Below are 17,205 nucleotides of genomic sequence, written 5' to 3'. Positions count from 1 at the left end.
GGAGCACAGAAAGAAAGAATATCGTTGTGCGAAGATGCGATTCACCAAGTTGGGGCGAAGAAAGCTATCAAAACCAACCGCCATAAGAACACGAAGGCCTCTCCTTCGTATTTCCTTTTTCATTAAATTTAAAGGATACTGAACTTAATGCAAAACTATTTCAATGTTAACCACCAATTATAGATAGGCCTTGTCTAAATAAAAGATGAACCATGATAGCATAGTAGCACAAGTTTCACAGCCTACAATATAGCATATTGAAACATCAGATAAGACAGAATTATACAGCAATGATTCCGTGTGTCGAGCAACCAAAACAGTGTTGGGTCATGATTGCAACATGTTAATGTACCATAAAATTACATTTAAATTGATAATTGCTGCGAGTTAAGATTGCAAAAGATCATGTTCTGCATAAACTAGCTGCTATCATGAGAAACTTCTGAATTATGTTGGCAAATATTACCAGACTTGGAATCCAAATGCAGAAACACATTCCAGTCTCATAAGTAGGAAAATTTGGTTATAAGCATTGTTTTCCCTAGTTCAATATCACAAATTGCAGACAAAGTAAAACTAGTTTCCCCGAAAGAAAAGTGTCTTGGTTCCTAAAAGCATAAACCAAGTCAAACTCAGTTTTCAGAACATACTTACTTTGGTTTTCAAAAACAAAGTAATACACTTCAAAAACTAAAGCAAAATGAAAATGAAATGCCACCAAAAATTTGGTTTTGCACAAAGTATTCATATATTCTGTCAAACAAACAGGATAAAATCAACAAGAACTTAACAGTCAGGAAACTTAGCATAAAGGTACATGGTTGGGTATGTTTAGAGTTACAGTTATATTCTGACAAAAAGCAAAAGAAATATGAAGCTGTTAAAATATTTGAAAATACAAATAGCGCAAGGAAGAATAGGTACAAAAGAATTAAAGATCTTACATCAACCATACATTGCTTCTTAGAAGCCAAAGCATTTCTCAAATTTTCTTCTCTCTTTTCAACTTCCGCAATGGAAATCAAATGAGCAGACTGCTCACGTTTGAGAGATTCATGTAGTTCTGCAAGTTCTTCTCTAAGTTCATCATACTTGGATGTCCATTCATTTTTTTCAATCAATAGAAGCCCCATATTATACTGATAATCAAAAAGCTGCCCATAAAAGCAAACAATTAGGGTAAAATAATTGTTAACCTGTAAATAAAAATTCAATCCACCAGTAGAGTTGTGAAAGAAGAAAATATACTTATTTCACATTCCAAACCAATAAATACACCATAAGTTTAGTTGTTTTACCTCTTTTTCAAGCTTGGCAATCTTTAGGAGCAGGGCTTGGCGGTCGCGGCCTTCCATTGCAGCCTCGTCTAGCAATCCAACTTCCTTGAATCTCCTCCAATCGTCAATGTTTTCCGTATCTCCCAAATTCCTTTGAGCATTCTCACTCAAGAGCCCCACAGGAGGAGGAACGTGGTCATCTGCAAAAGCCACTGCCTTGCCCTTACCGTTTCTTGGTGGTGTTACGGGTACCGCCTCCCACGCCTTTCTTTCTTGAGTGAACATCATACAGTCAATTGCCGGATGGATTGATCCAACTTGTTCTAAAGCAAAACCCTAATGAGACATGACTATTATTGGCCGATGAACACCATGCAACTTTTCTTGAGGACGAAACAGTTGAGTGCAAAATTGCAAGAGTGTAGTAGGAGGTCAGCGCTCGCCGTTTTCTTTTTCAATCAAAATGTTGGAAAGGACTTTGGTTAAACACTCCCCAACTTTTCTTCTTCTCCTCCCTCTCTTCTCTTCTTTTCTTTTCTTTCCTACGGTTTGAGATAAAATGACCAAAACGTTAGTTTTGACGGGTTTAGAGTGAAACTAATAGATTTGGGCGTCCTAGATAAGCAAAAATAATTGTGGAATCCTCTTATCCGTTGTTTGATTATTAATTATAAAATAAGTTATTCAGGATTAAAAATAATACCTTATACTTTGTTTGACCTAAAAACTTATTTTGAGATTAAACAATTAAATTAGTATTTTTCAAGGGCCACTAGCAATTTGTTTGATTCGAAACGGTTGCAGACAATGAATAAAGACAAACAATTAATAACGAAATAGAGAACGATGCAACAGAGAAAAATCTTCTTTATTTCCAATCCCGAGGGATCTCTGATCGCAAGTATGATTGAATTACAAAGCTTAGTCAAGAAAGGGCTAGCACAAGATGATATTTTGTTTCAGAGTGAGTTTTTCTTTTAATTTTCGATGATCCCTACTTGGAGCGTTGTGGCGACTTTTATAGCGGTAGGAAGAGAGCTACCATTCCGAGTTTCGAGCCAACACGATGGTGGATTAGGTAGTGGGGAGCGGGATCCTCGATAATGGTTTCCGCTTCGGTGTAACGTTGATAGCCACGATCTGCGGATAAGGTTGACTAAGTCTTCGAATTCATTTGTCCATTTTTGAATACTTGACCTACGATGACCATAATCTCAGGACCTTCTGAACTTGGAAGTGGGTTCCGTCACTTGATTTCTAGATCTTAATTTCCATGTGGGACTTTTCTGTCACGCCATGTGGAGAGCGTAATTTAGTCATCCCACTTGTCGGGCGATTCGATGACGAATGCTCGATAAGTGACAGTCTTATTTCCTTAGTAGGAGTCAATCTTGCAGAGAATTCTTCATTTGCTAGAAAGAGTTTCAATAAAACTCAATCTTTAGGACTCACGCGACTCACGCACTGTCCATACTTAATACGCCAGGACATATGGTTGTTTTCAGTCGGTTTTCCCACCTATTACAGTTCCTAGGCAATGATGACTACTTATGATAGGGAACTTTTCCTGATTTTGGTGGTTACAGGAGGAGGATTCTCCCGCCTATATATATCGGGTTATGGGCCTCCCAATCAACTCAAAATTCCTTCTCTAATCTTCTTCTCTGTCTTTCTTGTTGTCATTTTTCAACCCCTTTGTTTGTTACTCACATGGATTCCCAAGGTTTTGGCTTTCCTTCAATGGATGATCACCCCTCCACGCCTTTGGCCAGAGGTACTTCTCCACTTCCGCCAGGAGGGAAGCAGACCTCTAAGCCCACGGTCTTGGAGGTTCTTCCCAAAAGTTGGATTATGAGGGAGTAATTGAAGCATGGAACAAGGCGACAGTGCAATGTGGGAGTTCACATGTTGAAAATATAGATTTCCTTGTCCGTGAAGAACATGTTCCCCTAATCCTTTATGATTGTCGATGTGGTGATCATATCTCTATTCACGTTCCTCGGGCGAGCAAAAGAATTTCCAGCCACAGGCCAGGTTTCTCTTTCATCTATACTTATTTGTTCACATTTGGTTTCGAACCCTCGATATATCCTATAATCTTTGACTTTTGTCGTTATATCAACATGTGTTTGGGCCAAGTTGGGCCGAATGTATGGAGGCTTGTAGCGTGTTTCTATTTCTTAGTAAGTGTAGTCGATGTTTCGTTCTCTCTCTCTCTCACACTTTCTATATTTATTTGCTTCCGAGCCACCTAGGGGGAGAATTATTTTGATGGCTAGTTGAGGTAATCGAATCCCCGTGGATGCTGAGGATGACTACGATAGGGGGTGGTTTGATCCTTTCGTTGCAGTCCCCACTCATGAGTTGGTCAAGCCGAAGACATGCCTATTTCGGAGAGGTGGAATGACAGACGTAAGTACACTTTCCTTTATTACATTAGCATTTCTTATTTTACCCTCCCCATTTTCTTATTTTTCATTGCTCCGATCTTCCTTCTCTTCTTTCGGCTGGAACGTTGGTAGCTCCGGAAGGTATTCCGGACATTGAAGAGTGGGTCAAAAAAATATTGGCATCCTCTCTGACAACTGAGAGGGGTCCTAGAGATTTATATCTGAGGTCTCAGAGTGGCGAACCAAGGATCATGCTAAGGGTCCATACCAACTGCATTTCAACTCTTCGGGCTTCTTATTGTGACACATTTTTTTACATGTTCCTTTCTAGGCATCCTACTAAGGAAGGCTGCTCCGCAAGTGTTGATAAGGCTTCCCTCTTCCGTTGACTCTGCCCCGAAAAGGGTCAGACAGTTTTCTCCCTTTAATTTTTAGTCATCAAAAAAAGTTACCGGGGACCACGGTTTGGAGTCCCCTGCTTTAGAGTCAGCGAGAGGCGAACCCTCTTCCTTGGACCGTGGAAAAGGGATAGTTGTGGCCAAGCCCTCCGAGAGACCTCTCTGTCTTCATCCATTGCACATTTCTGCTCTATTCCCTCCCTTACTAGTTCTTCGACGAGCGCTGGTGTTTGTCCAATTTTGACTAATGTGAGGTGGGGGTTAACCTTCTAAATCACTCGGGAGAAGGAAAGGCATGGATGGAATGATTGATATGTCCCTTGGAGAGGGAGGATTTTTCTGCCCAATCTGGAACCGTACTGGCTGATGACAAACTTTATTGTACACTCCGAGTAATATCTCTGATCTTTTATCTCCTTGCCTTCTCTGTTTTTTTTGTTTATAAGGCCAAGTTGTTTCTGTGCAGGAGAATTTGATCTCGAACCGGATCAAAGGAAGGTTCTCATTCTATCAAAGAACCATAGAGTGATTAAAGCGGCATGCCAAAGACTGGGAAGCTTGATGTTTCGCGACGATTTTGGACAAAAAGACTTATGAGATGTTAGCTCTCCTGAACAAGGACGAGCTAAAGGAATTGAAGAAGGAGGTCGAGAAGATGATCACCACGTACAGTGGCAAGATCGAGAGTTTAGAGGCATCCTTGTCTGAGAAGAAAGCGCAAGTCGATTGGCCGACGAGGATACCACTTTGTCTTATGACTTGGTGCAGGCCAAGATGTGTGCGTTGTACCTTGAGGAGACCCTCAGATCATGGAAGGACTTCACTGATGCCCAGCAGGCTGAGGTGGCGAGGCTACAAGTAGAGAGTGATGATGTGGCCAAAGAGCTCGATCACTTGAAGTTGCAATCAGAGTTGGCGCAGAATGGTATTTACCTTAAGTCCAAGTTATCCACATTGGAGGGTGTTCGTGCAGGGATTCCCGATCTGGAGGATGAGATAAACAAGACAAGGTGGTCCATGGAGGTAGTTGAATTTGATCTGAACACAACCTCTCCCAAAGGGGGATTCCAGGTAATAAGGGGTTCGTTGGCCCTTTAGAGGGAGGCGACAGAGAACCTCCAAGTTCGCGTCTTGACCTTTAGACCCCTTGGAATGGATCTCGTGGTCCGCAGTCTCCAGGTGGGGACCATTAAAGGCGTAGTTCTACTGCATAGGAGTTTTAAGGCGTTCCCTAGTTAGCTAAGTTATGTTTCTTTCTTTTGTGTTTGTTTTATTTGAGGTTATACCACAGTCTTGTAATGAAACTTGTTTTAATTATATGAAGAGTACTTTTGAATTTAATCTTCTCATTCCTTTCGTGACAAATTGTGATGCCGAATTGCATTAGTTGTACCTCTCCGAGCCTCGATGGGTCCTATCGCAGTCCCCGAGAGAGCATACGCGTGGAGCGACAAGCGGTGCTCATATGACATCGACTTCACACGGTCACCGAAATATTTGCTCAGTGTTTGTTTCTTTCGAGCTAGGTTCAATGTTTCTCTAGAGGGATAACTTGAAAAGATGCGGCGTTCTGTCAGGCATCCTTTCAAGTACCTGACGTTTGACGGCATGCCCATTTAATGCGACCGACACGTGGTCACACCAATTGTAATTTTTGTTTGGGGATGTACTGTTTGGATATGTATAAAAGAAGGATGATGGCTCATTGCTCGTTCTCTCATCCTTTTCAGCCTTCATGTCTTGAAATTTCTTCTGATTTTCGATTATCCTCTCTTTCCCAACTCAAACACTTTCTTCAAAATCCAAGTTTCATCTTTGTCTAATGGATTCTCAAAATTATCACTCCTTAGAATAGTCGTCGTCTGCCTCTCCTTTCTATGCATGGGAGGAAACTCCATATAACATCGATATAAAAAAAATGGTGGTTTGTACCTTCCCTCCATCACCAAAAAGGAGAAGGACCACCAAAAATGTGGATTTGGCTTCTTATCTAGAGAGGACGGTCCTAATATCGTACCCAGGTAGTTGAAAAATGTCAACGACCTCAATGTCAAGGAGAATTTGGTAGGGGATCGGAATGTCCCTATTTTCATCTACCCCACTCTTATTACTAATGAAATCCTTCCCCAGGTTCGGAAGGATTGTGGATGGGAGGACCAAACGGGCCTTGTTCTTGATCATCCCCGCGAGGCCGAAAGGTTAACCACTCATTGTCGCGGACACTCATTTATCACCACGTACCTTTTTTCCATGGAATTTCCTCTTCCTATTGACAGCGTGGTTGTTGAAATGTACATCCCATGCAAATTGTGCTTTGCACAAATTAGCCCTCGGATCTGGGAGCTCATTATGTGTCGCTGCCACCTAGACGAAAAAGTTAGTGTAGATTTAACTTACCAGCATTTGCTCCATCTGTATCCCCCTAAGATCTACCGAGGGGAGTGATTAACATGACGCAACGAGGCTCGAATGCCCTCATCTCAGATAGCAAGGATGACTTTGATTTTCGGTTGTTCAAGAGATACTTGGTTGTTCCGACCAAGATTCTTCACGCAAATGACAAGATTCGATTTCCAGAGAAATTGAACAACAATCATAAGTGTGCGAATTGCCTTATTTTATTTTAGTTTAAATCATTTTTTTTGCCTTCCTTTTTTTTTTAAATTTTGCATCTGTAGCGGTGCTTCTCGAGAGAGTTCCCAACATCGAGGATTGGGTGTCCAAGATCTTGCAGGTTTCAAACAAATGCTCGAGGACTTGGAAGTCCATCGATGTTGAGCTCGGCGGCATCCGATCATTATACCATTGTAAACCTCTTCTCTTGTTGTGAGTATTTTCCTTTTGAAATTATCACTTTCTTTCTTTGCTAGTATGAATGATATTCTTGCTGGGGTGGGGCTCGAGAAGAGTGTAGTCCCCTTTCAACTACAAGCCCCAACAGATCTTCCATATGTCGCTGATGCCACTAGGCTACTTTCCGAAGTGTCGCGAGGAGATAATGCCGGTCCTTCCTCAGAACTTCCCCTCCTCGTTGTTCCCTGAAGGGTGCGGGTTTCTATGAGAAGAACGACTCTCCCTAGGGTTGAAGAGGAAAAGTCGGTCCTATCCGAGCCCATCATGGTCGAATCTTATGAAGAGGCCCCTCATCCCATGGACTTAAGGCCTAAGGAGGTGGCAGAGTTGATCCCAAAATAAAGATTGATAGTCGGGCAACCTGGCCAAATTGAGGTAAGGAGGGTTGATGCACTCTACCCCCTAACCTTGAAGGTCGACCTTCCCACGTAGAGCCGCCTACGGATGAGAGGGTGCCCTCGAGAGATGCTTCAGAGGTGCAAGTTCAGGCTCCGGGTAGTTCGTCACGCCCAACCATTGATGACCAAAGGTTTATTAGTCTCTCCCTACCCGGGAGTGCCGACATCTTCACGGATCCCTGGCCTATGATTGTACAACTCCCCAAGTTGTTGAATCAGCATGAGTATGCTCAGATGGAGTCTTTGAATGCTTAGGCGCTAGTGATTCAGATAACCCATGAAGCCGCCAAGGTAAAGTACATTATGGTTAGTTTTCTTTTTTTACTCGCATTGTTGGAGTTATCGGCCTCTTTCCTTCTATATCTTTTTAAACAGCTTGTTGCCCTCTCCTCGGGGGCTCTAAAAAAGGTTCGGTTTGATCTGGCCATGGACAAGGAGGTAGTGAGGTATGATAAGCTATTGAAGGTTGAAAATGAGAAGCTCTAGAAGGAGGTCGAGGAGCTTAGAGCTGGGAAAGAGGCCCTTTAGGAGCGGACAGAAGCCACAGAAAGAAGTGCCAATCAAAGGATGCAAGAATTTTTGGCCAGCGAGCCTACCTCCGGGTTGAGTGATCTAGGACTTCCGATATAATTTCGACCCTCGAAGGGGAGCTGGCTTTGAAGACAAGCACGAAAGTGAGACCGAGGAAAGATTGCTTTCGGTTAGAGGCCGAGGTTCAGGGCCTACGATCCAAGTGGGAAGCAATTGAGGAGAGGGCCTAAGCCAATAACCGAGATCAGGAGTCTGCTCAAGAGGCCTTCGTCAACTTACAGAAGAGAATGGTCATCGACCGGGCCTGGAAAATTGTGGAGACTCGCCTTAACACCCTTCATGAGGCACATATCGGCGAACCAGATATTCCTCTCGTGCTTTCTCAGCTTAAGGTCGAGGCAAGAGAGCTTTGGGTACTGCTTGGACTTCCTTCCCCTGACATGCAGGGGCTAATTACCAATTTGGAAGAGGAGGGCTTTGATGATGAAGACGAAAAGGGGGAAGAGATTGACCCCGACTCCTCAGCCCCTTCGACAACCAATGACGACCTGAATTCCCCTTATACTTCCGCTTCTAAAGCCCCTGACCATAGTCCGAGTCCATAGTTCTCCTTAGGCATTTTTGTACTCCCCGGTTCCGGGCCCCTTTTTATACATGAATGAAATATGTTTATATAAATTTTCTCTGGTTTGAGATTAAGCAATTAAATTTATAATTTTTCAAGGGCCACTAGCAATTCGTTTGATTTGAAACAATTGTAGACAATAAATAAAGACAAACAATAAATAACGAAATAAATTTAAAAGAACATTGCAACGGGGAAAATCTTCTTTATTTCCAAGCCCGAGCGATCTCTGATCGCAAGTATGATTGAATTAAAAAGCTTAGAGGAAGAGACTAGCACAAGATGATATTTTGTTTTAGAGAGAGTTCACCTTTTGATTTTCGATGATCCCTCCTTGGAGAGTTGAGGCAAATTTTATAGCGGGAGGAAGATAGCTACCATTCCGAGTTTTGAGCTAGCACGCTAGTGGATTAGGTAGTGGGGAGTCGGATCCTTGATAATGGCTTCCATTTCAGCGTAATGTTGATTCCACGATCGACAGATAAGGTTGACTGAATCTCCGAATTTATTCATCCACCTTTGGAATACTTAATCCTTCGATGACCATAATCTCAGGACCTTCCGAACTTGGCAGTGGGTCCTATCACTTGATTTTTAGATCTTAATTGCCACGTGGGACTTTTTGATCACACCAATTTTTACTCGTACATACCTGCTAGAGGGCGGAATAGTAATTCCAGAATAAAATGATATAATCGACAATCTCAAGATTAATACAATATATCAAATAGTTAATAAAAAATAATAGCAGGGTAACTAATCCCAGCATAGTTTATCTTCAAGCCAAATGACCCCTTAGGGTGTTGGATCAAATATGTCATCTTTTCACATATATTAAGGAATATACCATTTAAGGGGATATATTAGGGTTAAAATGACCCAAACCCATACATTATGGACTATTTTGGTCATTTTTTTACGGTTGGATATCAAAATGTTTTCTCAAAAAAGAATTCAAGTAACTCATAATATTTTTTATTTTTTTTAAATCACAAATTTTGGTGGATTTCAAAGCACGCCCTAAAATAGGAGTGCCCCATCAAGCGAGCTCATATACCTTACTTGACAACATAAGTCAGAAATGCATATTAGAGATTCGAGCATCTTCGTACTATTAAACACATTCAAAATAGGGTATCAGGTAGCCCCATACAATCATGTAGACTTTTATAATTCAAAACATATTCAAGAAGTCAACAAGTGGCCCTAAGACATCATCACAACCAAAATACTCTCCACGAGGGGTAACGTAATATAAATTGTCAAAAATATATACATGACCCATAAGATATATCACGAAACCTCTAAGATGAATACACCATATCAAAAGTCTTTATAGGCCACTATCAAAAGAGTATGAGGCTCACCATTATACATAAGGAGAGTGGTTATCAACACGTAGAGACATGAGCAATATATGTATCCAAATACATAAGATAAGAAGAATGAGTATAAACATAGTAAGTATAGATTGCCTTTAAATGTTGGGGCAAGTCGTGAAAAAAGTGCAACGAACAATTTTATTCATAACAACATCCCAATTTCATATGTTACATTTGAAAGCATAAATGTATAGTCAGGCGATCAATGTAATCATACATGGTTGGGAGGATACTATAAGACTATGACATATCCATTAAGCAAAATAGGCACTTATGACCTATCTTGAATCACATAGAAAGGTGGAAAATGCTTGCAGCCGATATTACCATGAGGGCACAATAAAAAAGCCAAGTTAATAGCATCAATTAAGGTCACAAAAGAATCAAGAGTAAGACTACGAATGGTATCAAGTATAAGACCGCAAAAGGCATCAAATAACCACACGTGCAAGTGTGGTTCTGGAGTGAAGGCCTCCTAAAGAAGAGATGAACACTCAACTCAGATGTCTATAGTAGCTCCAGTATATACTTTCATATAAACATTTGAATTGAATCCATCAAAACCTTCATTTACTATAAAGCATTCCATTTAAATGTAAGCATCATAATTTTTAATATAATATCATGACCCAAATTCGGGGCCAGTGACCTGCACCCAACTAGCGAGGCGCCCGGAGAGTGAATCCTTAAATTATGTTCTTGATTGCACATAAAATTTATATTAGAAAAAGATATTCATTACTGCTTTGATCTATTTCGGATTTGTTAAAAATATTCTTGGCGTCCATTTCTTATTCAAGGATTATAGGTAAATATAATAAAATTACTCTACCCTAAACAACTTAAGACGCATGTAATGTAATTTAAAGGAAGTCCTGGCCATAATGCAATTAAGCATCACATAACAAGACCCCGACCAATCCATACCAATGATGATGTCAAAATCCACCATTCAAGATCATAAGATCAACTATAGTGTCAATGTGCTGAATAGAAGTCACACACCTATAGCAGGCTCTATCCACTCTAATGGACGCCCCCACTAGAGTGGATATATCAAAAGGATCATTGAGATAAGCAAAATCTCTACCCAAGCACGGTATAAAGTATGGCGACTCATATGAATAAGTAGATCGCAGATCTTTGAGTACAAATGCATCGTGAGAGCACACCGAAAGTATACTTGTAACTAGTGCATTGGGTGCATCAGCATCATGTTTGACCGTTGCAAAGATACGAAAAGGTCCCATATATCATGAGCTCCTTGTCTACCAGCTACTTGAGTAGTCTTAGTAGTAGTTTTAACTGGATGAGTTGGGGTTTGAATAGTAGTTGATGAACCTTTTGGTCTAGCTGACGTCTTTCCGTAGTAACACCCCGACCACAAGCTTTAGTAAAGTCTCCAAAATCACCACAAGTGAAACATTCCTTGCTCTCCTTCCTACATGGACTTGGATGTCCCTACCACAAGAAATACAAGTTGAATGTCCAGACAGAGGTGGTTCACCTCGTCTATACTACTGTTGTAGGCCATGACGCGCCGGTAATGCACTAATAGTAGTTAGTGAACTTGATTGGGTTGGTCTAGAAGATCCCTAACCATGACCGCCCTTGCCCTTAGATGAAACACTACTAGCAGGTCTAGAAGGATATGTTATCTCTCTCTCTCTCTTAGCATCCTCCTATATTTGCATGGGCTTGATGCAAATAAATACATCCACAACACTAATGTAAGTACTACTACAAACTTCAATTGTCAACATAACCCGAATCTTGTACCTCAAACCATCAATAAGTCATGAAAACTTGTCTCACTTAGTAGGGATTAAATAGTGTGCATGGCAATTCCAAATTTGTGAACATCATCATACTTAGATACCATCATATAATCCTAGCTCAAGTACTCAAATTTACTTCTCAAATCATCAAGCTAACTCTAAGGGATAGACTTCTCTATAAGAAGGGATACAAATTCATTCCAAGAGAGCGGCGGAGATCCAACCTGTCTGCCCCCTCTAGTACACAAACCACCAAGACTTAGATATCCTAGATAGTTGAAAGGTGGTGAAAGCTACCCCATGTGTGTCTTTCATACTCATATCTAGTAGTATCTTCTCACACCTACCAATGAACTTTTGAGCAGTCGGAGTAGCTAAGGTACTATCAAAGTATGTGTAACTACTCGGACTGTCATTTTGAGTATTTTAGTTCATTTACCCCATTTGATGCTTTTCTTATGTGTATTTATGGTTACGTAGCTTTTTGGGGTGGTTGGTTTAGTTTTGGGGAGGTTTTGGAGTAAATTGGAACACTTAGTCCCAAGGTTGGAAGCTTAAGTTGTAAGAGTTGATCAAAGTTTGACTTTTGTATAAACGACCCCGGAATGGAGTTTTGATGGTTCCAATAGCTTCTTATGGTTCATTTTAGACTTAGACGTATGTCCCGATGTGGATTTAGAGGTTCGTAGGTTGATTTGGTACTTTTTGGCGAAAGTTGGAAAATTAAAGGTTTAGAAGGTTGATATGTTTGAGCGAGAGTTGACCTTGATGGTATCGGGTTTAGATTTTGGTTCCGGGAGTTGCAATAGGCCTTTTGTATTATTTTAGACTTATATGCAAACTTTGATATCATTCCGAGTTTTTTAGGCTTGTTCGGCGTAAGTTTTGAATTTGAAAAGTTAGATTTGTTCCTTAGGCTTGAATTGAGATGAGATTCATGGTTTTGTTGTTGTTTGGTGTGATTTGAGGCCTCGATTAAGTCCGTGTTATATTTTGGGATTGGTTGGTGTGATTGGACAGGGTCCCGGAGGCTTCGGGTGTGTTTCGGATGGGTTTTGGACCATTTCTCCATGTGTTGGAACTGCTGATTCTCAGTTTTGGTTTTCTTCTTTGTGATTGTGACAGAGCAGGCGCGTTGGCGAAGGGTATTTTTTATGGCAGGCGGGTTGTTCTTCGTGTTCGTGAAGGTATGATCACGTTCACGTAGCTTTGGGAGGCAGTGGCCTTCGTGATCACATGAGGGGAGACACGTTCGCGTAAAGGGGAGGCCGGTAGGGGTCTTCAGGCCTTTAGCCTTCGCGATCGCGAGGGTGGGACCACATTCGTGAAGGGCCTTTTCTGGGCTGTGTTTGATTATGCTTCGCGATCGCAAAGTTGGTTCCGCGATCACGAAGGGTATGGCTCAGCAGAGCATAAGTACTCTATTTTCGAGGGTTTTAGTCAATTTAACATATTTTGAGGTGTAGAGCTCAGATTTGGACAATTTTGGAGGGAATTTCATGATTTGGATTGGGGTAAGTATTTTTGACTCGGAATTGTTTATTAATCAAAAGTACAACCTTTATTTTAGCAGTTAAATGGTGAATTAAAGTGAAAAAATTGGGAATTTTAGTAAAAACTTTCCGAAAGTATAAATTGATGATTTGATGGTCGATTTGAGGTCAAATTTGGATGAAACACATATATTTGGACTTATATGTTCGAATTTGTGAGTTTGGTCGGGTTCCGGGGTGTGAGCCCGAGGTTGACTTTTTGATATTTGTTAAAGATCTTAGCTTTATCATTTGGAATCGTTCTTATGCTTTTATTGATGATATTAAGTAATTTTGGATAGATTCGAGCCGTCCGGAGGTTGATTCATACTGGAAGGGCTCATTAGAGGATTGATTTGGTTTGCTTGAGGTAAGTATCTTACCTAAACTTGGTTGAGGCACTAGTTGCCTGAGTTATTTGTGATAGTTACGTGCTCTGGGTGCCGCACGTGTGTGAGGTTAAGCCCATGTGCGCACACCGTAGTATATATTCATTCTCGGACTATGTACTTAATTGTGTAGATCTAGGTGTTGGACCGACCCACCGTGTTGTGATGTTTCCCCAATTTGTACCCCTTTTTTTGAGCTATTTTATCATGTTTGAGGTTACTCAGAGGTTAATCTCCCGATTGAACCTGATAAGCTATGTTAGCACACTTTGCACATGTCTACACCATAGCATGTCACTTATACCAGGTGGGGAGTATGAAATTTGATATACATTGTTCATGTATATGTATTCTTGTATATCTGCTTTCTGTGTGATATGGATTGGACTGGTAGCACGTGAGTTTTCCGTACGGTTGAGACATGATAGCACGTGAGACCACGCATGGCGGAAGTGATATTGAGCCTGTGACCACACAGGGCAGATTGTGATATTGGCACGTGAGTTGCCTGTGCAGCAAGTGAGTTGTCTGTGCGGATCCGAGATATTGATATTATTGGCACATGAGTTGTCCATGCAACATGTGAGTTGTCCGTGCGGTTGATATTATTAGCATGTGAGTTGTCCGTGCAACACCTGAGTTGTCCATGCAGCGTGGATATGGATCCATCCCACTAGAGTCACCCTCTCATGTTTCTTCTTGATGGTGTACACGCGGATTTGAGGAAAAACTGATTAGTGGTTTGGTTGGATTATTGAGATTCTGTGGAAAGTTTGGCTAGTGTTTGATTTGGTTATTGCATTTCATCTTTACTTGTAATTTTTTTGGCTGTTTACCTGATTTGTTGCATATTTTCTTTATATACTGGTTTTGTTGACTTAGCAAAGTACGTTTAGTTATTATGTTCACCAAGGTGGTTTTATCTGTGATTCATGACTTGATCATATTACTATTCTATACATGTTGGAATTTATGAACTGTGCAGGTGATTATCAAGAATCATTAATAATTCTTGCTTCTATTTTCCTCGCTGAGGTTAGTTTTGATACTTGCTGAGTACATGGGATCGGTTGTGATCATACTACACTATGTACTTAATTGTGTAGATCTAGGTGTTGGACCGACCCACCGTGTTGTGATGTTTCCCCAATTTGTACCCCTTTTTTTGAGCTATTTTATCATGTTTGAGGTTACTCAGAGGTTAATCTCCCGATTGAACCTGATAAGCTATGTTAGCACACTTTGCACATGTCTACACCATAGCATGTCACTTATACCAGGTGGGGAGTATGAAACTTGATGTTCATTGTTCATGTATATGTATTCTTATATATCTGCTTTCTGTGTGATATGGATTGGACTGGTAGCCTGTGATCACACCGGACGAATTGTGATATTGAGCCTGTGACCACGCATGGTGGATGTGATATTGAGCATGTGACCACACCGAGCAGATTGTGATATTGGCACGTGAGTTGCCCGTGTAGCATATGAGTTATCCGTACGGATCAGAGATATTAATTGTAATGACCTGACCGGTCATTTTGAGCTCTAGTGCATCATTCGATGATTTGAGGCCTTGTCTAGCTTCACTTCATGTATCATGACTTGTACGCGTGGTCGAAATTGAATTTCGGGAAGTTCAGAGTTGATTCAGATGGAAAAGTGCCTAATTCGGAAGCTTTATGTTGGAAGAGTTGACTAAGGTTGACTTTTGAGTAAACGACCTAGGAATCGGGATTTGAGGGTTCCAATAGGTTCGTATGATGATTTCGGACTTGGACGTATATTCAGGTTGAGTATCGGGTGGTCCGGGAGCATTTCGGTGCTTATTATGGACAGTTGGCATTTTGGAAGTTTAAAATTTTAAGTTTGATTTGAAGTGAATTTTGGTGTTATCGATGTCCGTTTTGGGTTCTGAGCCCTGTAATTGGTTCGTGTCGTGAATTGTGAGTTACACGTAAAGTTTGGCGTCATTCCGGGGTGTTTAAGTATAATTCGAACGTGTTTGTCGAAGTTTAAAAGTTTGAAAGTTTAAAGAAAGGTTTCAATGGTCGATTCGTAATTTTGATGTTGTTTGACGTGATTTAAGGCTTCGATTAGGTCTGTATCGTGTTTTGGAACTTGTTGGTAAGTTCAGATGGAGTCCCGGGGTCCTTGAGTGTGTTTCGGATGAGTCGCGGATCATTTTGGAACCTTGTTGTATGGCTGAAGGACTTGAGTACTGATGCAATCACACTTGTGGAAAAAAGGCCGCAGATGTGATGCCGCAAAACGGCCAAGCAAGCGCAGAAGCGGATTTTGTTTGGGCAGTGCTGGGACTGCAGATGCGGTTGTTTTGCCATAGAAGCGGGACCGCACCTCCGGAGGAAGCAACGCAGAAGCGTGAGCCCAGAAGCGCTACAGGGACCGCAGATGCGGTCGGCGACCCTGGCTGGGTTCTCGCAGGTGCAAGATTTAAGCTGCAGAAGTGACCTTGGAACCCCAGAAGCGGGATTTTCTGGGCAGTGTGGTTTTAAAAGCGGGGCTTTGGGCTCATTTTCACTTCATTTCTTCCCTGGAAGCCAACTTTGGAGCGATTTTGGAGCGCCATTTTCATCGCCAATCAAGAGGTAAGTGATTTCTACATGTTGTGAATTAAATACACGAATTTAGACTTGTTAATTCAACATTTTGAGTGGAAGATGTGAGATTTTTGGTAGAAGATCTAGAAATTATGTTTTTGGATTTTACCATGAAATTTGGAAATGGAATTTGAAATAAATCATATATTTGAGTTCGTGGCGTTATGAGTAAAGTTTATCTTCGAAAACTTTCGGAAACCGGGCTCGTGTGCCGCAGGGTTGACTTTGCTGAATTTTCGAGCGAAGTTGGGAATTATTATAAATTGTTAAATTGCAAGCATTGGAGTATATTTTGATTAAATTGCACATGGTTTGACTAGTTTCAGATCGATGTGCATTCAGCTTGAGGTGTTATAGAGGCATTGGAGCCGGTTATGGAACTTCGGAGCGAGGTAAGTCTCATGTCTAACCTTGTGAGGAGGAAATTACCCCGTAGGTGTTATTCTTGTTATATTCTACATGTTGTAGGAGCTGCGCACGTATGAGGTGACGAGTGTCCGTGCGCATGCTAGAATTCATGAGTATGTTCGGGTAGACTAGGATTCACACCATACTTTATTTGTACTGTTTGAGTTATTATTGCCTACTTAGTTACTTGATTTCGCGTTACGACCTGAAACTAGGCTTGCGTAGAGTGATAGACACGCTATTGTAGAGGTTTGATGAGCTACTTTATTAGCTACGGAATAATTGTGCTTCCCTTACAAATTTCTCCCGCGTTGTGCGTTTTCATCGAAAAGCTTCCTTAAATTTCATACTCACACGTATATTCGTGAGTGGGGTCAAGGACCCGTTAAAGCTTCTTATTCTAATGGGATCGGGCCATTCGCCCCAGGCATGATTATGTAACACACTCTTATGGGATCGGGCCGTTCACCTCAGCAGTGTCATATTCTTATGGGATCAGGTCGTTCGCCTCGGCAGTATCATACTCTTATGGGATCGGGTCGTTCGCCTCGGTAGTATCATATTCTTATGGGATCGGGCTGTTCGCCTCGACAATATTTTTTTTCTTATAGGATCGGGCC

At 41.3% G+C, this 17,205-nt stretch overlaps 1 protein-coding gene across 2 annotated transcripts in view; it reads right to left on the bottom strand.

Moving 5' to 3' along the window:
- The window catches only part of LOC107793731 (nuclear matrix constituent protein 1), a 34,591-nt gene extending 32,721 nt beyond the window's left edge, over positions 1–1,870 (bottom strand). For both annotated transcript variants that reach the window (XM_016616140.2, XM_016616141.2), the window contains exons 1-2: positions 1,299–1,870; positions 945–1,154 (exon numbers count right to left, since the gene is read on the bottom strand). In XM_016616140.2, the coding sequence (XP_016471626.1) occupies positions 945–1,154; positions 1,299–1,565 (477 nt within the window). In that variant the 5' untranslated portion in view covers positions 1,566–1,870. The remainder of the gene's footprint in view (positions 1–944; positions 1,155–1,298) is intronic.
- Between the last annotated feature and the right edge of the window lie 15,335 nt (positions 1,871–17,205).

The sequence above is a fragment of the Nicotiana tabacum genome, chromosome 14, assembly GCF_000715075.1.
Source record: "Nicotiana tabacum cultivar K326 chromosome 14, ASM71507v2, whole genome shotgun sequence".
NCBI classification, from domain to species: domain Eukaryota; kingdom Viridiplantae; phylum Streptophyta; class Magnoliopsida; order Solanales; family Solanaceae; genus Nicotiana; species Nicotiana tabacum.
This window is presented reverse-complemented; position numbering and strand designations above follow the sequence as displayed.